The 25,925-nt window shown below is 39.3% G+C and overlaps 1 protein-coding gene across 1 annotated transcript in view; it reads right to left on the bottom strand.

Annotated features, from left to right (window-relative positions):
• dync2h1 (dynein cytoplasmic 2 heavy chain 1) overlaps positions 1-25,925 on the bottom strand; it is a 231,897-nt gene that overhangs the window by 4,768 nt on the left and 201,204 nt on the right. The window contains exons 86-94 of the mRNA XM_057838672.1: positions 23,828-23,903; positions 23,454-23,674; positions 22,546-22,650; positions 15,456-15,572; positions 14,885-14,992; positions 14,573-14,674; positions 7,704-7,793; positions 1,154-1,263; positions 999-1,080 (exon numbers count right to left, since the gene is read on the bottom strand). Coding sequence (XP_057694655.1) covers positions 999-1,080; positions 1,154-1,263; positions 7,704-7,793; positions 14,573-14,674; positions 14,885-14,992; positions 15,456-15,572; positions 22,546-22,650; positions 23,454-23,674; positions 23,828-23,903 — 1,011 coding nt within the window. The remainder of the gene's footprint in view (positions 1-998; positions 1,081-1,153; positions 1,264-7,703; positions 7,794-14,572; positions 14,675-14,884; positions 14,993-15,455; positions 15,573-22,545; positions 22,651-23,453; positions 23,675-23,827; positions 23,904-25,925) is intronic.

The raw sequence follows: 25,925 nt of genomic DNA, 5'->3' as shown, positions 1-25,925 counted from the left end.
TTTTGTGATACACTGTATATAAATACCAAATTACAGTTTTTCATTAATTCTGTTTTGTAACAAAATCAGAATAACACCTGTCACATCAGTTTCTCATTTGAAACAAATGTGTAGAAGCCAAAGGAAAGAAAGGAAAGTGGTGAGTACATGCAGGTGTTAAACCCCTGCCCCCAAAAAACATTATGTCCTAACAAATAGCATGATAGGAAGGATAAAAAGCAGTCCTTAGATGCAGAGGCGAGCCGATATAATTCCCAATTTGGGGAGAAAAGACACAACCGCGTGAACTTGTATGTCATGCTCACAGTTCATGTTTGTGAGTGCATCGACTCGGTTGACTCAGAGATTTTCCACTGCAGCTCAGACAATAAAAGGAACTCTGGCATTGAGCCAGTCATACAAAGACAACTACTAAATCACCATAATCTGGGCAAGAGAAAAAAGGGCAAAAGAGACAAATCCCGACAAAGCTACATTATGTATGTGTGCCAGCAAAAGAGCACACCGCTTCACAATAATTATTCCCTCACTATCATCTGCTGTCAAATTTTGGATTGTTTTCCTTCCCTCTGTGCAGCCGCAGCTTCTTGTAAGGAACGCACACTCCTTTCATCTCTCACTGTAGACTTAAAACTACTCTCATCAAAAACAATGCCTAAAGCATCATGATAATCGACAATTTCAACAATGACCCGACCCATTTAATGTTTTTCTTTTTAAGTTAACAGGCTCGCTCGAAAAATGAGTAACACTGCATTGCGCCACCATAGACGGCTTATCGGAACAACTTATTAAGTTGTCAAAGACATAAATCAGATCTACAAAAATGAGCAACAGACAAAGTAGCTAATGTCAGACTATGCAACAGCAAATGATTGATTTCAGAAACAGCATTGGCCTTAGGCGCAATCCACCCATGTTATGAGCTTCATTTATAAGGTACTTGACGGTCTTAAATCGAACATATACAAGTTAAATCTGTGTGCCTGTCACGTTACCTTGACTTGAAGTTTGGCTCCAACAATAGGACTCTTCCATGATGATGTAAACACCAAACTATCCATTGAACAACCTAAAGATCTAAAAGAAAAACACACACAAAAAATGTGTTATCTTTAAATCTCTTTGTAGAGCAAGGTTAAGCAAATCCTACCTGGCAGTCTCCTGCCTCAGAGCATTGAGGAAGGTATCAGGGTGGAAGAGCTCAGACAGATCCAAGGTGTCTGACAGAAGAGCTTGTTTGCCTGCATGTTCCACCCAATTCTAAAATAGAATAGTCCAGTAGTTTTAAATCCTTTGCAGATTACAACAACCCAGGTGACTGAGAAGCTACATACATTTAGAATAAGTATATTCTGGTCTGTGTACATACAATAAAGGCTTCTCGAAAAGGTTAATCTAGTTAGATGTTGTGCTAATGTTTCCTTATTCATAACTGTAAACATTGCACCGATGTCAAATAACAATCTAACATACACGGTACTTCTATTCAGTGTTCTTTGTTTCTTCTGAGTAGGCTATTCTGTTTTCAGATTCAAAGCCAAGCTTACAGATGTCTGGAGTCACATGCTTTTATCCTTGAAGCAGGACCTGAGATTGCAGGTTTTATCTCTTCTACTCTTACTTGTCTCTCTCTCTTTTTAAACACCATTAGACAAGGTAATTTGGAGGTCAGTAGCATGACAGAAGCTGAATAAGCAAACATCTGATTTAAGTGCTTTTCATTGTGATTGTGGAAGAGTCATTTTCATCACATAATCAGTCAAGAGTGGATAAATGGAAATGGGCACTTTGACAAATATATACAAATTCAAGTTTACATAGTAAAAATAGTGAAAAATGCATATGAATGCACTGTGGCACATACACACACTGCGAGCCATTTTGTGCCACTCAAGCTGTGGCCTGATTCACCTTCATCATATGTGAGTCATTCCACCAAAAGTGGACGCTTGGATCCATCCTTCCATTTCTGTCCACCCATTCATCCATCTTCTACTGCTTATCCGTTATACGAGGTCGGGTTGCAGAGGCAGCAGCTTTAGAAGGGAAGCCCGACTTCCCTCTCCCCAGCAACTTCTCCAGCTCCTCCAGGAGGATCTGAGGCGTTGCCAGCACGTCCTGGGTTAAACCCTGGGTCTCTTTCCATATCCAGGTATTCAGGGGGCCTCATAATCCCATGCTCGAACCACCTCATCTGGCTCCTCTCGATGCGGGGGAGGATCAACTTTACGCTAAGCCCCTCCCAGATGACTGAGCTTCTCGTCCTATCTCTAAGGTATAGGGCCCTGCGACTGAAACTCATTCCAACCGCCTGTATCCGGGATCTTGCTTTTTCCATCATGACCCACTGCTGGTGACCATAACTGAGGATAGGAATGTAAATCAGTCAGTAATTAGAGAGCTTTGGCTTTGAGCTCAGCTCCTTCTTTACCATGATTGACTGATACAAATCACTGCCGCTGGCGCACCAATCTTCCTGTCGATCTCGCTCTCTAGTCTTCCCTCACTTGTGAACAAGACCCCAAGATACTTAAAGGTGGGAACTCTCCAGCAGCCGCTCGAAGGACTCCATAAAGGGTGTGCACTCTGAGCTACTGTTTAGTACATAAGCACAAACAAGAGTCAGGACCTGTCCCCCAACCTGAAGGTGGAGGGAGGCCAGCGAGCCCCTCCTCCAGGTCTGGCTCCAAATGGGGGCCCCGTTTACCAGCGCAGAGGCAAGGGAAACATGTTTCCATTGACTTTATACGTCATAAGGGGCCTGATTAGATGTACTTGGCCTGGTCTACGTTTTTTGCCCCTGCAAAACAACATCTCAATGGATCACTTGGACTCTCAGACTCCTTCAATGCGATAAGGTGACATCTCACTGATGAGACTCTTGCTTCACCACCTAAAATGTTTTTTTTTTTTTTTCATCAATCTTAATGGTGCTTTTGATCAACTTTCTAAAACTGAAGACATATTTGAAATTCAATAACAACTGGTGAAGTAATATCATTTTTCCTTAAAATGTGAGGAAATGACCATAGAAAATGAAAAATGTTCAAAAGTCCGAAGCCACTTGCTTTATTTTCTGCCCCGCGACCCAATCCCGGATTAAGCAGTAGATAATGGATGGATGGATTCCTTCAAAATACGCACCGTTTACAAAGCCAACACATCAGACTGATCAAAGTCACATAAACCAATACCATACACATACACGACATATGATCGCTTCGACACACGATCTTTTCGACATCCGACGTAAAATTTGACTCGCCATTTGTTTCTACTTCTGACGAAACATGACGATTTATGACAGCATCACAATTTCATTGTTTACCCGCAAGACAGAGGCACAGCAGATTTTCTTGTGAGAGTAATCAACTTGGGTTCCAAGAATGTTAAAGCAGGTAGTGAAAAAAGAAAAAAGATGGGGCTTACCATTGAAATTAAGATGGAATGATGGAAAGACATGAGCGTGGGATGCGCGTCCGTGAACTGCTTGACAATACTCCGACCTCCAATCATCGGTCTTTATAAGTTAAAGTGACAATTATTATTGTGGTACCATTGCCAAAGAAATTGCTAGCTTCGTCAGGCTTTTAAGCATTTATTTCAGAACTTGTGCAACACAACACGCCAACTGCGAGCAACAACAGGATGTTAAAAGAGAAAGTAATATCTCAACTGCACTCTCTCTCACTCTGCTGTCAGCCCCGCGGTGCGTTTAGGTACACCATGCAAAATACAACCGCCACATTAGAACCCAATTTGTTACATTATTACAGTTAATATGATTATTATATCATTGTTCTTATTTTTATTCATAATGTATTTGTTTTGCTCTTTGTAATTGCTATTTGCAATAGAATCAGCGGTATTTATTAAGGGTTTAGTGTAGGTTTTCGAGCTTTGGAACGAATTAATGGAATTATAATGTATTCTTATGGGAAAATCCTGCTGGACATACAACCATTTCGACTTACAAACAGTCCTGAAATGAATTAACTTCCACTGTATTTCTGATTAGGTACAAACCAGACAAACAAACTTCTGACCCTCATCTAGATCATTTACGGAAAACTGGGAGTATCACTCCTGCCATCCTGGGTATTACATTTAGCAACTGATATTTGGAAACGTGATGAAAACCACTTGAAAACCAGCAAGATAGGGGCATCGTTTAGCTGTTTTTTTTTATGGCTTCTGGAGATTAGAATGCAAAATCTGAATTGAACATTTCTGAGGTGAAAGTTTATTCGTAAATACTTGTAATTATACCGGTACATACACTACTAGTGTACATAATGAAAAATTCAATATGATACACTACGGTTCAAAAGTTTGGGGTCACTTAGACCTCAAACTTTTGAACGGTAGTATATAAAGTGCCTTGCAAAAGTATTCGGCCTCCTTGAACCTTGCAACCTTTCGCCACATTTCAGGCTTCAAACTTAAAGATATAAAATTTTAATTTTTTGTCAAGAATCAACAACAAGTGGGACACAATCGTAAAGTGGAACAAAATTTATTGGATAATTTAAACTTTTTTAACAAATAAAAAACTGAAAAGTGGGGCGTGCAATATTATTCGGCCCCCTTGCGTTAATACTTTGTAGCGCCACCTTTTGCTCCAATTACAGCTGCAAGTCGCTTGGGGTATGTTTCTATCAGTTTTGCACATTGAGAGACTGACATTCTTGCCCGTTCTTCCTTGCAAAACAGCTCGAGCTCAGTGAGGTTGGATGGAGAGTGTTTGTGAACAGCAGTCTTCAGCTCTTTCCACAGATTCTCGATTGGATTCAGGTCTGGACTTTGACTTGGCCATTCTAACACCTCGGTACGTTTATTTTTTAACCATTCCATTGTAGATTTGGCTTTATGTTTTGGATCATTGTCCTGTTGGAAGATAAATCTCCGTCCCAGTCTCAGGTCTTGTGCATATACCAACGGGTTTTCCTCCAGAATGTTCCTGTATTTGGCTGCATCCATCTTCCCGTCAATTTTAACCATCTTCCCTGTCCCTGCTGAAGAAAAGCAGGCCCAAACCATGATGCTGCCACCACCATGTTTGACAGTGGGGATGGTGCGTTCAGGGTGATGAGCTGTGTTGCTTTTACGCCAAACATATCGTTTTGCATTGTGGCCAAAAAGTTCAATTTTGGTTTCATCTGACCAGAGCACCTTCTTCCACATGTTTGGTGTGTCTCCCAGGTGGCTTGTGGCAAACTTTAAACGAGACTTTTTATGGATATCTTTGAGAAATGGCTTTCTTCTTGCCACTCTTCCATAAAGGCCAGATTTGTGCAGTGTACGACTGATTGTTGTCCTATGGACAGACTCTCCCACCTCAGCTGTAGATCTCTGCAGTTCATCCAGAGTGATCATGGGCCTCTTGGCTGCATCTCTGATCAGTTTTCTCCTTGTTTGAGAAGAAAGTTTGGAAGGACGGCCGGGTCTTGGTAGATTTGCAGTGGTCTGATGCTCCTTCCATTTCAATATGATGGCTTGCACAGTGCTCCTTGAGATGTTTAAAGCTTGGGAAATCTTTTTGTATCCAAATCCGGCTTTAAACTTCTACACAACAGTATCTCGGACCTGCCTGGTGTGTTCCTTGGTTTCCATAATGCTCTCTGCACTTTAAACAGAACTCTGAGACTATCACAGAGCAGGTGCATTTATACGGAGACTTGATTACACACAGGTGGATTCTATTTATCATCATCGGTCATTTAGGACAACATTGGATCATTCAGAGATCCTCACTGAACTTCTGGAGTGAGTTTGCTGCACTGAAATTAAAGGGGCCGAATAATATTGCACGCCCCACTTTTCAGTTTTTTATTTGTTAAAAAAGTTTAAATTATCCAATAAATGTTGTTCCACTTCACGATTGTGTCCCACTTGTTGTTGATTCTTGACAAAAAAATTAAATTTCCTAACTTTATATTTGAAGCCTGAAATGTGGCGAAAGGTTGCAAGATTCAAGGGGGCCGAATACTTTTGCAAGGCACTGTACCATACAATATTTTGGTTGATTGTAACTGTAAGAACCGTCTGACTTTGGTAGAATGACTCACTTATTAAATGAGCAGGCCATTTACTGTGATAGACATCTAATCCATTTTAACTTGGGAGGAGTGGCAAATGAGTAAAATTTATCTAATGTCTTCCCCCATCAGTAGCATTGAATTAGTTAAGAGGGGCACAAAAATATATCTAGAGACAAATACCCCAACATAGAAACACAGGGACAGATGAAGAGGTTAGCAGTAACAAAATTAAACAATAATGCCACTCAGGCACACCCAAATTTAGGTGTGCAGGTAGACGAGAAAACAGACTGACAGAAGTAGAAGGCTGAGTTTTATACGGATGATGAAATGCATCAGATTCTCACGGATATAAATATTTCTGAACACACACGCGAGGGTGTGTGTGTGTATGTCTACTCTTAGCTGCCAGAACATATTGAGGTGGGCGTATATTCTGACACAGTCGAGAGTAGACAGCCAAACCCTTTACTTCCTGTGACCACATAGCGTGGAGACTTCTTTGAATTTCAAGCATTTTCTAAATGTAAAAATACTACTGATAAAATTAAGAAAACAATAATATTATATCTAGTTATTTATAATAATGAGAAATAATATTGGCCCTATCAACCATCAATAACGGTTGCTCATCACTCATTTTATAGAAAATAGACTCACACGACAAAGAAACAATCATAGAGGGAAAGACTGCATACCAGTGAAAGGAATCTAGCCTAATAAAAAAAGAATATGATTGTATTGAATTAATTTTTCTGATGTGCAACAGTAGAGAAAAATGTAAATAAATGCCAATGGTGGCAGACATTTTGTTTTAGCTGATTAAATGCTTGTATCCCAGATGGTCCTCCCTTCATCATGACGTCAGTCATGCCCATCATTCCATGCGGATATAAAGAATTAACAATGTTTACCATTTTAATAGTCATTCTATGAACTGATTTTGCTTCAAAGTCAACAGGAAAGTCATTTTATGTACTGATTTTGCTTGAAAGACAACAGGAAGTAAAGAAGAATCCAACGTCAGAATACCTCAGTGTTCCACTTTCGGCTGTACAAACATGACATTGAGGACAATGACTTATTGAAGAAAGATTTAGGGAGGCACAAAAGGTGAACAGGCCTCGACTGTGTCTCAGATTTGAAAAAAGAGAGGTGGCGACAGATCAAACAGGTGCAGCAAATGTAAAGAATGTGGGTCAATTGTTTTTGGTCTTTGTTTTATTTTTTTAAGTGTCTTTGTACCTGAGTTAGAGTCAGTTGAATCAGTGTGTATCTCCTGCCGGACGTGCATATAGCTGAAGTCACAGTCGTTACACAGTGGCTGTGCTCATAAACAGTCATGTTTTTGTGTCATGTTGTCACTCATCAGAGATCTCAGAAATGTGCAATTTAATACGAAAATTTTAAAAAAAACTGATTCACCATCTTTCACATGAAGGTCACTTATACTGTGTTGTCTCTTCCTTCAGCAAGAGGAACAAATGCGCTGTAAATGACCTATTAAAATGTCCACCAATCAACCTTATGTACAGTCTAATCAGAACTGGATTGCATAAATTAGGTTTACCAACGGCTTTCATTCGGATTAAAATTGATTGTCCAGGTGATGTTGGTAATATATATATATATATATATATATATATATGGAGGCAATACCTGTAAGGCAAGCGCGCGCATCACTACAGCGCTCAGGTACTGCATTGGCTCCTCAGGTCCCTCCCACATGTTTTGCCATGTCAAAGGACACTAAGAAAGAGAGAAAGCAACACATTTTAAATATATAAAACAGTGGATCCTTACGACAAGAGCACCTCACCTAATGAGTTTTTCCACGTTACGAGCATTGTCACAAGAAAAAAAATGAGTCTCATTATGTGAGCAAATTTTCACAATATGCGCGCCCGGCAAAATCCAGGAACGCCTCTCTCTCACTTGGCATGTCCGAGTGCCTAGCCATCCGCCAGGTTGCATGTGAGCTCCTCTTTCGCTTTGACTCCCCAAGTGTCTCAGCATGCCGCTAGGTGGTATACGAGCATCTAACATAAACATCCTTATTTTCTCCAGAGATAGAATTTTAATTTTGAAGTTCATCTGAATAATTTGTGCTTGCAAGTAAACATTAACTATGTCCCCTAGTTTGCTTACACCCAAAATCTTGTTTTGTTTATGTTATTCCACCGGTTAGTTTAATGCAGTGCTTCTCAGTTATTTTCTGTTATTCCCCCCACACCAAGACAGACATGAACGTTTGGCACCCACACCCCCAACTCTTTGCCGCCACTTTATATAGTATCATTTGTCTTTCATTCATTCATTTATTCTCCGAGTCGCTTGGGTAACATGGGTGCTGGAGCCAATCCCAGCTAACTATGGGCAGTAGGCAGGGTACACCCTGAATCGGTTGTCAGCCAATCACAGGGCACAAGGAGACGAACAACCATTCGCACACACACTCATACTTGGTGTCAATTTAGAGTGTTTAATCAGCCTATCATGCATATTTTTGGGATGTGGAGGGAAAGAAGAGTGCCCAGAGAAAACCCATGCAGGCATTGAGAGAACATGCAAACCCCACACAGGAAGGCCGGAGCCCAGGATTGAACCTTTCATCTCAGAACTGAGGCGGAGGTGCTAACCACTCTGCCACCGTGCTGCATCATTTGTCTTTAAAATGATTATAAGTTCATCTCTGCATTACATTGTGTTCTTTTTTAATATTAAAGAAAAAAAGGAATATAGATCAACTTACAATAAAGTATAATTTTAATAATATTGTGTAGTTAATAACAGAAAAAAACTTCAATTGCATCACTTTGCCTGAATTAAAGAAAAAGGAGACACATCCAAACTGTAAAAATACAGTCAAGGTAGATTTTTTGACCATTTAATACTGAAAAATCAAATTTAATAAAATCAGTGAATAATAATAAATTCAAATTGATTAGCAACATTAACTCATGAGGACAATATGCGAAACAATTTGACCGGGAAAAAAACAAAAACAAAAAAAATCATACAAAAACGACAGTTTCAATGGACAGAGTGACAGTTTCTATTTTTGCTGCAGTCAGTATCAACTCCTTTGCTATGGTATGGGGTTATTTTGCACTGAGCAACTTGGTATGCCACCTTATATGATGTTAACAGTGCTCGCTGGTTTACTGACGTAACATTAAAAAAAGCGGGACAATTGTTGGCAATATTCGGCACGTTTTTGCAGAAATAAATCTAGCGGCTCATCAATGTGTTTGGGCTCTAATGTCTTTAAAACTATATCTACATTAGGACGGATAATTTTCTCCAAGGTATTTTGCTGACTATTTTTATACCTGTCCGCACTTAGCGTATTTTTCGGAATACAAGTTGCACCTGAGTGTAAGTCGCACCAGCCATAAAATGCCCAACGAAGAGAAAAAAAACATATAAAACGCACCAGGGTATAAGTCGCATTTTTGGGGGAAATTTACTTGATAAAATCCAACACATAGAACAGACATGTCAATTTAAGACAATTTAATGTAAAAATACAGTAGAGAACAACATGCTGAATAAGTGTACAGTGTACAGTGCATGAACAACGAAATGCGAATATACTGTCCTCACCAGGACGCTACGGCTCGGTCCTGGCTATTCAGCGGGCTAAACTCCCAAATGACGATGCTGGACGTCGTATAATTTGCTGTCAATCAATTTTGTCCTCGATACCAAACAGGTTCGCATCAACGGGAATAAATGATAATTAGGTGCTTTGACAATGACAAAAATGGTTAGCATGCGTTCACTAGCATTAGCACATCGTTCAAACAACCACACAACTGGATCTAACTGTCCGATCGAGGGTGGAAAACACACAACAACAACAGAAAAGAGGATACACACAGGCGTTGCCTCTGTAGAGATATTTTACAAGCATAAACAATGAACGTTTGTTCGCAGCTGTGTTTCTCTCTCGCTAACTCGCTCACTCACTCAGAGCTACGTAGCTGTCGGTCTTCTTTTGGTGTGTGAGCGCTTTTCTTCACGTAAACAAGTGCGAGTGCGCCCCCACGTGGGTGTGAAAGCGCCACAAACTAAAAGCATGCATTTCAATATAAAAAAGTCAATAATACAATTGAACACACATTGCCAAAGGCAGAACGCGAACATGGCCATAGCTATTAAGAGTCATTCAGATAACTATAGCATAGAGAACATGCTAACAAGTTTACCAAACCATCAGTGTCACTCCAAAACACCAAAATAACATGTAACATGATATCATAATGTGTTAATCATTTCACACATAAGTCGCACCCCCAGCCAAACTATGGAAAAAACTGACTTATTGTCCGAAAAATACGGTACGTTTAAGGTGCGTTTAAGGCCCCTCCACTTCTGCAGGGTAGACCTGCAGTTGCGCTAACGATGCATGCGTAGAACGGAGCAGCCTCATATGTTAGGTTATCGCCTGTGCGGTTTACCTCTGAACCGGAAACTCATTACTCGCCGCCGGGAAATTTCGAAATTACTACAACTTCTTGCCTGGCATGGCCAGACTGTTCTCCCTGTATTTATCAAACACTGTGACAATAGTCTGGGACCCACCTCCTTAACGGCCTCTCGAGCCAGTACGAAATCATCCGTCCAATCAGATTTGTTTATTTGCGTGACGTGTTCTTAACGAGTAACGTCACTCTTCCACGTCGGAAGTCGTCTCCACAACAACACAGACGGTGAACAGGAGAGCCGAGAATATGTTCCAATCCATGGTAAAATCAGTTTTAAATTACCAAAAACACATCGACACAAGTCATTGACAACAGTCTGTCTCATGCTGGCCATGTTAGGTAAACTTCTCCGTCCTCCGCTCGCCCAGCGCGAGAGTTGTCGCTTTACCAATGTCACGTCTGCCCTTTGCTGATTGGCCCACTCCGCTATCTGTTTGCTGTGGCTTGCTCCGCCCTGGAATTTTGATCCGCTCATTGGTCGCCAGACTCTATAGCTGGAACAGCGGAGAGTCTGGTGTACCAGGCTATACAACTTCTAGACCAGGGGTCGGGAACTCTGTCTTGTGCCCACTGTTTTTTTCGTGTATGTAATTGAACACAACACGCGGGAGCGAGAATGAATGGAGAGCACGCTCGGCTTTTACGAGTAGTCGCCAAGTTTTGATTGATATGACTCTTTAGAAAACAACGAAAGCCTGACATTGTTGCTTGGGATGTTATAATCGATGCTCAGTTGTGCTCTCACCACTTGAAAAATAACAAATAGAAACATATGGAGTGGCACTGCGTATATTCAACTAATTACACGTTTAGGGCCATTGTCCGTCCTAGTGTAGACATAGCCTAAGTGACGTCTTGATAAATTTGGCTTCCAGCTGTCCACTGCAAACAAAAAAATAGACACAGTAAACAGACTGGTCTTTCCTCATCTTCCACTGTATTAAAAGTCAAGGCCAAACACTACATACACTTTGTCATATTTCCACTTCTTAGCTCTTAATATCCCCTTTTGTTTTTGTTGCGTGCTCATTTAGTTAAAAAAAAAAAAAAAAATGAGAGCGCCACTGCCACCCTCTGAGTGGATGCGCAATTACACTTTATTATAGTACGGCAAAAAAGTATGTTCCCTGAAGTTACATGCGCCACCCCCAGCATCGCTCTGGGCCCCCCTGGGGGGGCGCACACCACTTTTTGAAAAGAACTGGTTTAATGTTACAGTGTATGCATGGCTGCCCGCTAGATTGGTATCAATTTCATTATCAGACACTCATTATCGGCTCACTTGAAATGTTAGGTTCCCCATTTTCTATTATATTTACTTGATAACAGGTATTAATGGTTAGGTTATGCACATTGAATGATTCAAACGTATCTGGCTCTTATTTCAATCTGGTTTTTCCATAATTATAAAATTTTACTTGGTGTTTTAGTAGAGCTTGAAAAAAGTTAGGCGATTTACAAGTAAAACGCGGATTCATCATACGAAATAAATCATGTTACGAAAGCCACTCTGGAACGAATAAATTTTGCATCTTGTTATATTAACAAACCAGCAGTCTTTGTATGAGGATGTCCTTCTCAAATCTGAGTGATTCAGAAAGGTACACGCTTCAGCTGATGCTTGGCCAAATGAGTGCACATCTCTCACTCACTTTTGCTGTCAATGCAGAAAACTACATGGCGCAGCATGAAATCAAATTCATTGAGCTGCATTAAAGCCAGACCTCAGGGGAAAGCAGCCCATGTCTACCTAAAAAGTTGCTTGGATTATTCCTTTAGGTGTGTTTTACATAAAAAGTGAAACAGTTTTTAAAAGTCAGTAGATTGTAGCGTATGCACTTTCCAGTGTTTCGTGTGATGGGATGAAGAGCAAAACGGATAATGGAGGATTTGAAGGGTAGGTGTGCATAAAAAGGAAACAACAGAGAAGCTGACCTTTACTGGGCTTTAAAGAAAGCATTCACATTTTATCTCAGTCTTTGCCTTTATGCATTCCCTCATCCTATATAACTTAAACCTGAATTGAATATTATACAGTGTGGTGCATCAATGGTTAGAATCTTATGTGCTTTAATTAGACATCTTGGGAATGAATTCGCAGATAAATCACAAAAGCCAAATGAAATAATGAATATCTCATCATAAGATACTAATTATTCTTGAAGACATTGAAACAGCAAAACACAGTATATACAGTGAGGAGCAGAAGTATTTGCACCCCTTGGGATATTGCAAGTTCAGCCACTTAGAAAATAGTTAGTAGTCTGAAATTTCAATCATTGATACATTTTCACTTATAAAGACATAATCTAAAAAAAAAAAAAAAAAAATTCGGAAATCACATTGTATGATTTTTCAATAATTTGTTTGTACTTTACAAGGGTTCATAAGTATTTGTACCTCTGAGAATCAGCAATAATTACACTCAGGGGTGCCAGTCTACCTTAAAAAAGTCCACCTTTACCCAATGAGTAACCACCCACCTACCACCAATTTGAGCTCAATATTCTCACTTGTGGACCCCACAGTCAGTCATAATCCAACTGCTACCATGGGGAAGACCACAGAGCTTTCAAAAGACACCAGAGAAAAAAAATGTTGAGCACTACAAACCTGGAAAAGGGTATGGGACAATTGGTTTAAAATCAGTGCTAATATTTAGTGCAGAAGCCTTTGTTTGCAATTACAGAGGTCAGCGCTTTCTGTAGTTCTTCTCCAGGTTTTCACATATGGAAACACGGATTTTGGCCCATTCCTCCACACAAATCTTGTTCTAGATCTATCAGGTTTCAGGGCTGTCGTTCAGAAAAACGGTGTTTCAGCTCCATCGAAAGATTGTCTATTGGATTGAGGTCTGAAGACTGGCTAGGCCACTCCAGAACCTTGATATGTTCTTTACGCAGTCACTCCATGGTCAGTGTGTGCTTCGGATCATTGTCATGTTGGAAGATCCAGCCACAACTCATCTTCGAGTCTTTGACTGAGGGAAGGAGGTTGTGGCTCAAAATCTGACCATACATTTCACCATCCATCCTCTGCTTTATACAGTACTGTCATCCTGTCCCCTTTGCTGAAAAGCAGACCCAAACCATGAGGTTTCCACCCCCATACTTCATAGTGGGGATGGTGTTCTTGGGATTCTTCTTTTTCCTCCAGACATGACGAGTAAAGTTTGCACCAAAAAAGTTCTACTTTGGTCTAAAAATATTGAAAATAAACAAGTTCTGTTCAATTTTGTCAGGCATTTTCATTTTCCCCTTGAACAGGACACAAATGGCCCTCTTTTCCGCCATTTGCGCACTCCTGTCACTTCTCACTCGCCGTCTCATCTGAAGCAAACAACGACAAACATGGCCCATCCTCATCCTCGAGTTGAACAAATAATGCATTAGCTTGCGCTAAATTTAGTTTTCGATTAATTCCGCACATTTCAAAGTCGCTCGCTCAATCAAACTGGCTGTCGCTCGCTACTTTGCCTCCCTCACCTTAGGTGGTGCATCACTCGGCAATTTATTAAAAATGTTCACATTACGTCTGCTCTTCGTGACCTCACAACGACTCATGGGATACGTAGTTTCTCGTGGTGCTTTCTTTTGGTACATTCCGAATACTTTGTCATTGTATTTATTTTGTCAAGAAATCGTGATCAATATCGGAAAATCGAGTTTGAGAGAAAAATAATCAGGATTTTATTTTTAGGCAAAACCAAACAGCCCTGTATTGTAATACCAGGTCCAAAAATCTCAAGAAATTATCTGCAATAGTCCCCGTAAATGCCAAGCTAAGAATTAACCCTTATTTTTGGCCTTAGTTAGAAAAAGCAATAATGGGTTTATGGTTTGATTTTAAACATCCATACAGCCAATCATGTTTGGTCCCAATTATCCTGTTCAAAATCACAGGAAAAACTAAAAGTATCAGCGCTGCCCTCAGTAAAAACATCAGGTGGTAACTTGTCAGTTGCAGAGCTATTTTTGTACTTTAGGCAATGCAACTAAATAAAGAAAAGGTTCATAGTTACTTCACACATAAACTTACCTCTTGATTGAGCAAAGCAGTTGCCAATTTTTGAACCTTAGGAGTCAGAAGCTCCGTCCCTCTAATCACTTTGCTCAAGGCAGCGAGTGATTGGTGGATACCCTACGACAACAACGACAGTTTAGGGCACACACCACACTTGAGAATGTAATTTAATTGCTGCAATCCAGATAATGACCGACTAGTTCCTGTGATTGTAATAGTCATGCTTTTGCATTGTGGTATTCATATGTTGTTTGCAACTGGTTATGTGTAAATTCTAAGACATACAATATTTGACTGATGCATCTCTCTCAATGCTGGTTTACACACCTGAACCAAGCGAATGGCATTGAACTGCTCCAGAACAATGAAAGACAGTACTGGAGACTCATGTTGATCTGTAGGAGGTGTGACCTTCTGTTGGATCAGTGCAGAACCCTGATAGGTAGATGGTAACCAGACAGAAATATATTTCATTGAAAAACAGTGAGAAAGTCGCAAGTGTTTTGTTGTTTACTTGAAAACATTAATTTATGTAAAGGGGAGAAAAGAAAACTGGTGGTATAAAACAGCTATATAAAGATACATTCAATTAATTCATTTTCTATGTTGCTTTATGTTGAGGGTCACATACAGTGAAATCTGCAGCCTGTCCAAGCTGATCTAATATTATACCTTGTACTAATTACCTGTCAATAAAAGGACAGTTATGAATAGAGCATTGAGTGGGAGGTTATTTGCAGTAAAGGCCAGCTATCATTTGAATCCGATGTAACTTTTTTTTTTTTTTTTTTACAATTTTGACACAGAAGACTAAGCAATGGGCACTGAACAAGACTATGATTGCATTCTACTGCCTTATCCACCAGTTATGAACGTAGACAAAGATGAGGGACTTCACCTTGTTAAGTTTCTTCCACAAGTTGAGGATAGGTGAAAGTCCATTAGACCAGAGCTCCCTGTCAAATTTTGATCCTGTTGCCACTGAGCGACTCATGACACGTAGCTGGGAAATCACCTGCAAAAAATGACAAATAATACAGTATGTTAAGTGTTGCTACATAATTAGCTGTTTGTTAGTAGATTTTTAATTAATCACGTTAAAATATTTGACACAATTAACGCACATGTCCCGCTAAGACAGTATTCTGCCTTTTGGTATGTTTTACAGCAAGGTTTTTTGTGCTGTCTAACAGCGAACTCTTGTGGTCGCTTTGCGACATTGTTTATTGCTTTCTTGCCAGTTCAATATGGCTGCACGACGTCTCGGGCTGACGCCTACGTTGTAATGTTGTGCTTATATGATCCTTGGACAAGATTTGTCCGTAAGTATGGTTGTTGTAAAGAATGTACATATTATGTTAGTAAGCGAAATGTTATAGTTTTTGTATGAGACGCTTTTTGTTTATGTTTAGTGAACCTGTATAGCGTGCTAAGCTAACGTTGTTGCTAATGCAATGCTTGTGTACTTTTTTTTTTTCCGTTTTACTACGGTCTAAAGAGGACAATGTTTTGAGGCCATTTTATTAATAAATCAGATGAAAAAGGAAGAAGTCTGATTATTAAGGCGTCGTTCACTAGCTGTCTAGCTTTGGAAAAAGTAGACGCTTCGGAGTGAGGACAGCATAGACAGATTTACATGACAATAGAGTGAAATGCCCACTACAGTCCTTATGTACCGTATGTTGAATGTATATATCCATCTTGTGTCTTATCTTTCCATTCCAACAATTTATTTTACAGAATATATATATAATTTACAGAAAAATATGGCATATTTTATAGATGGTTTGAATTGCGATTAATTGCGATTAATTACGATTAATTAATTTTTAAGCTGTAATTAACGCGATTAAAAATTGTAATCGTTTGATAGCCCTAATATATATATATATATATATTTATATATATATATATATATAAATATATATAAATATATATATATAATATATACACAAAGACCGATTTTTTTTTTTTTTTTATTGACACGGCCATGTTGTGTTGAAGAAACGTATGCGGCGATCCGTTGTCGACCATTACGGTACGTGACGTCACCATTTTGTTTCGGTTTGTGGCGAGCTAGGGAAGGAGTCGCAGGCGGAGTATCAAACAACGGAGCTAATCCGCGTTGCTTTATTGACATTTAGGCTGCAACAAAATACGGTAGCAATGTCTGTCTCACATGCAACCCACGGAATATCTTTCCGGCTGTTCCATCAACAAAATACCTCTCCCCGGGAACTATACAACGTGCCAACATAAGTTCCGCCGGTGAATTCTGTTATAACTCGCTACACGGTAATACTTCACTCTGATTGGTCGAATGATTTTGTCTGTGTTAAACTCAGCTTTTTTCACTCTTCATAAAGCACAGAATTTAGTTTCTTGAACTCATTTAAGTCAACGTTTATTGCAGCTCCGCAACTCGGACCGTAACAAACGTAACACAACACAGACTTTCTGTGTCCGTCAACTATATTTGTCCCTCGGGAAACTCAAATCCAAATAACAATATTTCCTTTTGTTACATTCTAGTCAACAGCGATGCGCTCTTCTGACTTCCAACCTAAATCAACACTTTTATTTTACCATATCAATCCATGGAAGAAACATTGATTCATCATGATGAAACGAGCAAGTTATACAGCAGCCTTTAATAGAAAAGTCACATCTGTTTTGTTTTCTCCTGGATTCTGGTAAGTTGAAGAAGTTGTCAGATCATCTTATTACCGTACATATTGTGTGTTTACGGTAATGTTTTATACTACCAATGTGCTATGCTTGTGCTGTGTTTCACCAGTCAGTAAAATGACATTTCTGTATCTGTACACGAGCTCTGTTTTCTGGTATCCTTCTATTTATTGGTGCTAAAATTAGGGTGTGCATTATACACGAATACAATCATTTTCCCTAGATTTTACAAGCAAATTTGGGGTGCGCGTTAGACACGGGTGCACCTTATATATTAAATTACGGTACATGGAGCACAGTTTCATGTTGAGAGGAAGAAAACTGCCATACTGCAAATACAACTCATAAGAGGTCTTTCCACACCCCATCAAACATGCTTAGGTTAGTGGACAATATTGTGCTTTCACGTAGAATCAAGATGTGTGCTAATGGGAAGGTGTATGTGAGAAAGATATGTTGGTGATGAATGGTTTCTATTAGGTCCTGGCAAACTCCTTAAACCACCAGCTTTATCTTTTTCACTCAGGTGATTAAGTGTGTGTCTGTGTGTTTCATAATGCATGTGTATGTACGCATATGTCTGGACTGCATCCTTCATTTGTCCATACACTGTTGACTCTTCTTTAGGGTAAAAGATGCTTCACAATTAAACCCAAACACTGATATCTAACACAAAAGTCTAGTTCCATTATTGGCAAAGTCACCATGGCAAGGATTATTAAAAACGCAATTTATAATATCCAAAAAGTTTACCGTTCAAGAGTATTTCACCATATCCCAAAACACTTGATAATGCCATGAATAGACTATGTCTGTATTAGACATGTGCCGGTTACCGGTTTCACGGTTTACCGTGGTGTGAAAACGTCGCGGTTTCAAAACCACTAAAATTTCCGTCATACCTTAGTACGGTATTCGCTATTTTTCATGTGCCAAAATGCAGCCGAAGTGGCTTGGTGCAGCACCGCTCACCCCTTCCCGTTTGTTGCCGTGAGTGTCACTAAACAGCCAGCAAACCCAAAAACAAATCCTCCAAACACAAGGCGTAATTTTCTTCAATTTATTGAGCTCTCAAATCTTGGTGAAATATACAAATAAATACATTTAAAACGCTGTACAATTGTATTTTTCCACGTGTGATTAGGTTCAACAGGATAGCAGTAGCTCCATTAAAAAGTTCGCCAAAAACAAAACACACATTTTCCTTTCAAATTCAATATACAAACTAACTAAAACTTACAAAGACGAATGTTAGCCTAGGCTAAACTGGGAAAGCAGCTTCTTTTATGTCTCACAGCCGCTGAGTGAGAGAAAAGCTTGAATGCAGGGGGGAAGAAAAAGAAACGCGTCAAAGATCGCTAATTGAGAGAGAGGTCTCACTCCTCACTTTTTTATTATTATTATTTTTTTAGATGAAACCTTTCCTCAACAATATTTACATTTTAACTTATTTATAAAACTAACTTATACATTTTTAACTAACTTATTAACTTATGAATTCTTTGTTCTTTTTAACACAAAGGCATGGCATCATGTAGACTAGAGTTGACACAGTGGCTGAAAATGGTGAAACTTCACTTGAGCTTCCCCCCTCAAAAAAAAGTCATACAGTATATATTTTTAATTTTATTTAGAAGTGTTTTTACTTTTTATAGCAATTATTTTGTTCTTACTCTAAAATTGAGCAACTTGAGCTGTGGCTGTGGGTATAGTCTAGGTTCTATTTATTTTAATTTTATATAATATTTGTTATTTTTTGTTAATTTATTTATTTTCACATTATATTCATGTTCCAATTTGCAAATATGTTTTGAAAAAAATCCTGTTCAATGGATTTAAAAAATTTTTTTTTAACCCATACATCTCAAAATTTTGGAGCTATAATTGCAATACCGTGATACCGTGAAACCGCGGTAGTTTTGCTCACGGTTATCGTACCGTGAAAATCTCATACCGGCACATGCCTAGTCTGTATATAACTTTGTCACAGTTGCGTTATCAATCGAGGATACAGATGCGAACCAATCAAAAGGTGACAACTTAAGACTGATCGATGCAGACATAACAAATGACTGAATAACTCAAGTAAAGGTTTTATACCAAAGCAGCTTTCATCTCACAGTATGTATTCACACTACAAATAACTGATGGCTGCCTAATATTACTTTATTTTTGTTACGTTACTGAACTGCATCATTCCAAAAATTGTCTCCAATGTTGTTGCTACTCAAACTAGTGTCCAGGCGTAGATAATGAAATTGTGTAGTAAAAAAAAAAAAAACAAACAAAAAAAAACCTGAGGGTGATTAATAATAAAATATAAAAGACCATTTTTTGTTGAGCTCTGAAGTTGGAAAAAACTATTCAGAGAGACGAATAAGGTCACAAACAAGGAAATAATAACAAATAACATTACTAAATGTTCCAGCTGTTGGAATCAACAAAAATGGAAATTAAAAATATGTTGTGACATCAGAAGACCGACACATAGGTAAAAGTGATTGGAATTTGAGGTTCTGACTTAATACCTAAGTCTGAAACTTTTCTTCTTTTTCATGTTGCAAATGTACATATGTGTGACTAAAGAAGGTGAGGCAGTGTCAGTTTTCAGTGAAAAAGAGGAATGAAAGCCTTTTCACACTAGTCAAGTAGTAAGCCCAGTGTGAAGAGCAGTCCACGGCAAGCGCAGAGAAGCCACGTAGCCTGACGTAAACGCTCTCAGGAAGTGAAAAGCGGCAAGCATATTTACTATAATCCCAAGCACTAATGCGTTTATTTTTCATTGCTGCACAAGAAAATAGTGATGTTTCTTATTTCAAGGAGTAGGGGGCATTATAATAGTCGTGCGTATTTTTACAAATTTCGGTGAGAAGGCAAATAGTTTTCATTTTGATTGTATTAAGTTCATTTTGTCTACACTTATTTTTTTCATAGATTTTTCTTTTCTTTTGCCAGACAATTGTTTTAGGTTGTTCTAATTACCTGACATGTTTCGGCAACTACCTCCCCCTTCATCAGAGTGTCACTGATGACACAGATTTTACACTCTGAAAAAGGTTGAAGTAGTCCCTGAAACATGTCAGGTAATTGAAACAACCTAAAACAATTGTCTTCGGCGACTACTTCCGCTTTCATCAGCGCATCACTGATGACACAGATTTGACACTCTGATGAAGGTGGAAGTAGCCGCCTTCATCAGAGTGTCACTGATTACACAGATTTGACACTCTGATGAAGGTGGAGGTAGTCGCCGAAACATGTCAGGTAATTGAAACAACCTAAAACAATTGTTTGGGATAAAAGAAAAAATCAACTACAGAGGTATGAAAGAGTAACAGAACCTTTTGGAATTTCTCACATTTCTAAAAATATGATCTGATCTTTGTCAAAATCAAACAAATGTAAAAACTCTGCTTTAACACCACCCAAACATTTATAGGTTTTCATATTTTAATGAGGATGGCATGCAAACAATGACAGATGGGGGGAAATAAGTAAGTGAACCCTCTGCCTAAGGAGACTTAAAGAGCAATTGAAACCATTTTTTTTACCCAACATTTTAAGTGAGGTGTGTGCCCAATCACTGAAGAGTGGTTTAAACCTGCCCTGCCCACTATAAAACACACACCTGGTAAGAATTGACTTGATGAGAAGCATTGTCTGATAAGCATCATGCCATGGTCAAATGAGCTATCTGAAGACCTGCATTCAAGGATTGTTGATTTGTATAAAGGTGGGAAAGGATACAAAACCATCTCTAAAAGTCTGGTTGGTCATCAATCGACAGTTAGAAAAGTTGTCAACAAATGGAGAGAGTTAGGCACTGTTGCTTCTCTCCCAAGGAGTGGCCGTCCACCAAAGATGACGCCAAGAGTTCAGTGCAGATTACTCAGAGAGGTAAAAAAGAACCCTAGAGCATTTGCTAAAGACTTACAAAAATCATTGGCACAGTCCATTATTTCTGTGCACACATCAAATATATGTAAAACTATGGCCAAGAATGGTGTTCATGGGAACACTCCACGGAGGAGGCCACTGCTGTCGAAAATAAACATTGTTGCTCGTTTAATGTTGGCAAAAAGGCACTTGGACACTCCACAGACGTTTTGGCAAAATATTTTCTGGACTGATGAAACCAAAGTTGAATTGCTTGGGAGTAACACACAACATTATGTGTGGAGGAAAAATGGAACAGCTCACCAGCATCAACACCTCCTCCCCAACGTGAAGCATGGTGGAGGGAACATCATGATTTGGGGCTGTTTTGCTGCCTCGGGGTCTGGACAACTTGCAATCATTAATGGAAGAATGAATTCAAAAGTTTATCAGGATGTTTTGCAGGAAAACCTGAGGCTGTCTGTCAGACGGTTGAAGCTTAAAAGAGGATGGATGCTGCAACAAGACAATGATCCAAAACACCAAAGTAAATGAGCTTTAGAATGGTTTCAGAAGAACAAAAAACATGTTCTAGCGTGGCCAAGTCAAAGCCCAGACTTGAACCCCATTGATATGGTGTGGCAGACATCCCAGGAATTTGACTGAACTACAGCAGTTTTATAGAGAAGAATGGTCCAAGATTAGTCCTGATCGATGTGCCAGACGTGATCTATTGTACAGCTACAGGACGCGTCTGGTTGAAGTTATTGCTGCCAAAGGGGGGCCACAAAATATTAAATGTAATTGTTTACTTACTTATTTTTCCCCTTTCAGTCACTGTTTGCATACTATCCTCATTAAATTACGAAATTAAAAATGTTTGGGTGGTTTTAGTTATAGCAGTTTCATATCACATTTGATGGTGAGTTTATGGAGAAATGTGAGAAATTCCAAAAGGTTCAGGTATTTTTTCATACCATTGTAGTTTTCTTTTTGGCTCGTGATTTCCACACAAATGCATATCAAGGTACCATTTAGCTTACCAAGGAGATTTACAAGTCCGTCTGCTGAAACAGCCTGATAGCACAGATATTAGTACGCCTGCCTCTCTACTATTGGATGCGTCGTTGACGTCAGCGCGGTGACGCTTTGAAAATAGAATAAGTCTCTAATTTTGGCCCTGCCTCATGACGAAAATTCAATCAATTCTTTCCGCTACGTCCAGAACGACTACTGCCGCTCACTTTTGCCAAGTCCCCTCCCACATACACAATGAATGGGTTGCCACTAAACCCTTTAGACGAGGCTGCCGCTAGTTTTAAACAGCCTTTAGTGTCCATCAGTGAGCATATTTTTTTTTCACATAGAGCTATTTGGCAATTAGGCAAGAATGTGTTTGGCTATGCGCGTGTTTGCTAATGCACCTGGGAGCTGATAATTCTCTGGGATGTTCTTTCTATGTTTGCAGGCAGACCAAAGAATGCTGGCTTGTCATCTTCAGGGAGATTCTTCACAACCCCACGGTAGTCCTAAGGGCACACACATACACACAAATAAGCAAGTCTGTGCAAAAAAAAACAAAACAAATTACAACAATAAAAATGAATGTATAAAACTCTAGAAGTTACCAATTTAATATTTTAAAATAAGTTAACTACTAAACTGTTTTATTAAGTGGGCTGGTAAAGGCGCACAAGGCAACATTTTAGCATTTTAAAACAAGCAAGATTTGAATTCAAATTTTGTCTTATGTGGGAGGTGACAGCTTAAGTGTAAACCTCCTTCATTAAAAATGTTGAGACATATTCTAAAAAAAAAAAAAAAAAAGTCAACAAACAATGAAGTCTGTAAAAGAAAAAAGACAGCACAAGCTTAGCTCCTACGTGAGTAGTTGTTACTCTCTTGGCAAATTGCAAATTCACAGCACAGATTTCCATATTGACTTTCTTTTCTTGCCTTATGTCCACCAAACTTTCAAGTGGCGAGAACATCATGCACTTTCAAAGAAACCAAGGAGTGTGAGTCATTGATAAGCTTAGGTGACCTCTAGCAGCAATCTGTTTTCTCACTGAATTTTTTTTTTTTTTTTGCAAAAGCAGCAGATTTCATTTAGAATACCGACATATTAAAATGAAGCATTTGCTTCAAGAAGCAAATATGGAAGTGCTACTTTATATACATATATATATATATATATATGTTTTTACATCTCTTCGCAAAATTTAATTTAGGACTCCTTAAAGGGGATGTTACATAAGGAGACCTCCATTTTGTACAACTGAGTTCAAATGTGTGCTTGCAAATTATTTGTTGTGTAATCCCCTTAACCTACCAAAATGGAGCAAGAATTTGGAAGGTTGATCTGGGGTGGAAGAAAGCGTGCTCCTTTGTTCTTTCCCTGTCCGGACGACGGGGAGGAGAAAAGTCGTGCAGAGAAAAACTGCTCCAGATAAGAGCGCAAGATGCAGAGGTCAGACGGGTTGTCGATGCGTCCACCATAGATAGCACTCTCCAACAGGCCATGGACGAACTCCCACTGAAAAGGTTTACCACCTGAAAAGTATCAGATCACACAAAAAAACACTGAAGTGCACAGAGAATACAAGAGTAATCCTTTACCAACATATTGCAGCTAAACAAGGACGGTTGTGCCAGGAACCGTGTTTACAGTGCCTGCTCAATTAGAGGGCAGGGGTTTCCTCTTACCTTCAAAAAGCCTGTCAATGATTTCAAAGCCAGCACGCAGGTCTGATAACGAAAACTCATAGAACTTAGTCCATCCCTAAAAAAAAGGTGGAAAGATATTACCTGTACACACTGCTTCAATTACTGTGTTTATTCATATTGTATTGTGATTTTTTTGCCCTTCTATGTCATGGTTACACAGTAAAGTATAATGTCCTCTAATACATCTTTACAATCTGTCTCTATTTAAGATGTCATTTGTATACATATATTTTCATTTATTCACATAAAATCACATATTTGTTCATTTCACTTGGTTTATTCATTTTAATATTGCTTGGCATATTCACTGGGTGGCTGTGACCTCTGACTGCTATTTTGATAAGATATGAATGGGAGTTTGACAGCATCTTTTCTGTAGCAAGGCTGTTGTTGCTTGTAAGTTATTGTGGTCATGGTACACAGCTGCACAGGGATTTTCCACTAGCCTTCGCAGGGTTAACTTGTGGGCTGACACCAGCTTGCCTATTTGCATATGCACAATAAAAGGTGTATGTGTATACATACAGTACATACATTCATAGATCTGGGTCAATATTGAAAGAAATAACTAGAAAAATTATTGATTGCTCAGTTTTATTTAAAACTCTGCAGAATGGAACAAACAAGCAATAAAATTGATTGCACTGTAAACAAGCTTAACAAGCGAAAACTCCCAAATTTAGCTTAATGGTGGATTGCAGGGAAGTATCAGGTGCATACCGCCACCTACTGTACAACATTGTGCAGCTCCCATCTCAAGGCGCGCTGCTACACTCTTGGGTTTTATTGGTCAATATCTTGTTCACCGCCCAAATCTTGCTTCTACTCATGTTGCTGCCTCAAGTGACCCCCCCCCCCCGGAAGACGTAAACGATTTGCGCCCCCCTCCCCTCAACTCTCTGCTGCCACTGTATATAGTATGATTTGTCTATAAAATTATTATTATAAAGTACACCTCTGCATAAGTGTGTCCTTTTTTATAATAAACACGAAAAAGTGATATAGATCGACTTACAATAAAATATACCGTAATTTCCGGACTACAAGCCGCTACTTTTTTCCCTCAGTTTGGGTCCTGCGGCGTGTGCAGTGATGCGGCCAATTTGTGTATTTTTCTGACGGCCGCCAGGGGCGCTCGAGCATGGAATGTGGGAGTGAGACACGTGGAATATATGTGTCGAGGAAGACGCTAGTTTGCACTATTACCGGTAGTTTAACTTTGTGCATGAATAGAGGTGGCGGACCCTCGTCTTTGTGCATGAGTAGAATTGGCAGACCTGCATCATGGAAAATGCTAGAAGAAATTAAATTGGCCATCCGAGTTGTATGGGAAGCTTTGATGACGAGCGGCGAGAGATTGTTTGCCAAGACTCGCCGCATAAGAAGAGCAGCTTTTGCACAGGTTTGCCAGGGGAGCCTGGCAGCGTGAAGCGCGAGGAAGACGGCACCGGCTGGGAGTGAATTTGTCTCATTATGGGAGACATTGAAGGCGACAGCGAAGGAGAGACTGAGTAGGTGCGAGGCGAAATGCATCTGAGCGTCTTCATATCCGACACGGAGGGTGAAGACTTCCATGGTTTGAATGCAAAGGAGGAAGATGAAGATTGCTAACAAAGACTTTTATGTTTTTATTAACCAGCACAATTAGTTCTGCACCGCCATGCTGATGCTATGTAACTTCCGTGCCGCTGCTATATACTGCAACTGCCGTGTTTGCTGGCGCTGTTTGGAACGAAAAGTTAAGGTGTGTTATTAAAATTCTGAAAACTGTGTATTTATTTGTCAATGTCTCGTTACTAAGTGGGCACACGCGGCTTATAGGCAGGAGAGGCTTATATATGTACAAAATGTTTTTTTCTTAAAAAATTTACTGGGTGAGGCTTGTAATCAGGGGTGCCCAATAGTCCAGAAATTACAGTAACTTTATTATCATTGTTTGGTTTGTAACAAAAAAGAATACAAGCGCATCAATTTGCCTGAATTAAAAAAAAAAAAAAAAGCACATAAACACTGCAAAAATACACTCAAGGTATTTTTGACCATTTGATACTGAAAAATCAAATTTAATAAAATCAAT

The sequence above is a fragment of the Corythoichthys intestinalis genome, chromosome 6 (genome assembly GCF_030265065.1).
Source record: "Corythoichthys intestinalis isolate RoL2023-P3 chromosome 6, ASM3026506v1, whole genome shotgun sequence".
NCBI classification, from domain to species: Eukaryota; Metazoa; Chordata; class Actinopteri; order Syngnathiformes; family Syngnathidae; genus Corythoichthys; species Corythoichthys intestinalis.
The sequence above is the reverse complement of the archived record's forward strand: the minus strand, read 5'-3'. Positions and strand labels throughout refer to the sequence as shown.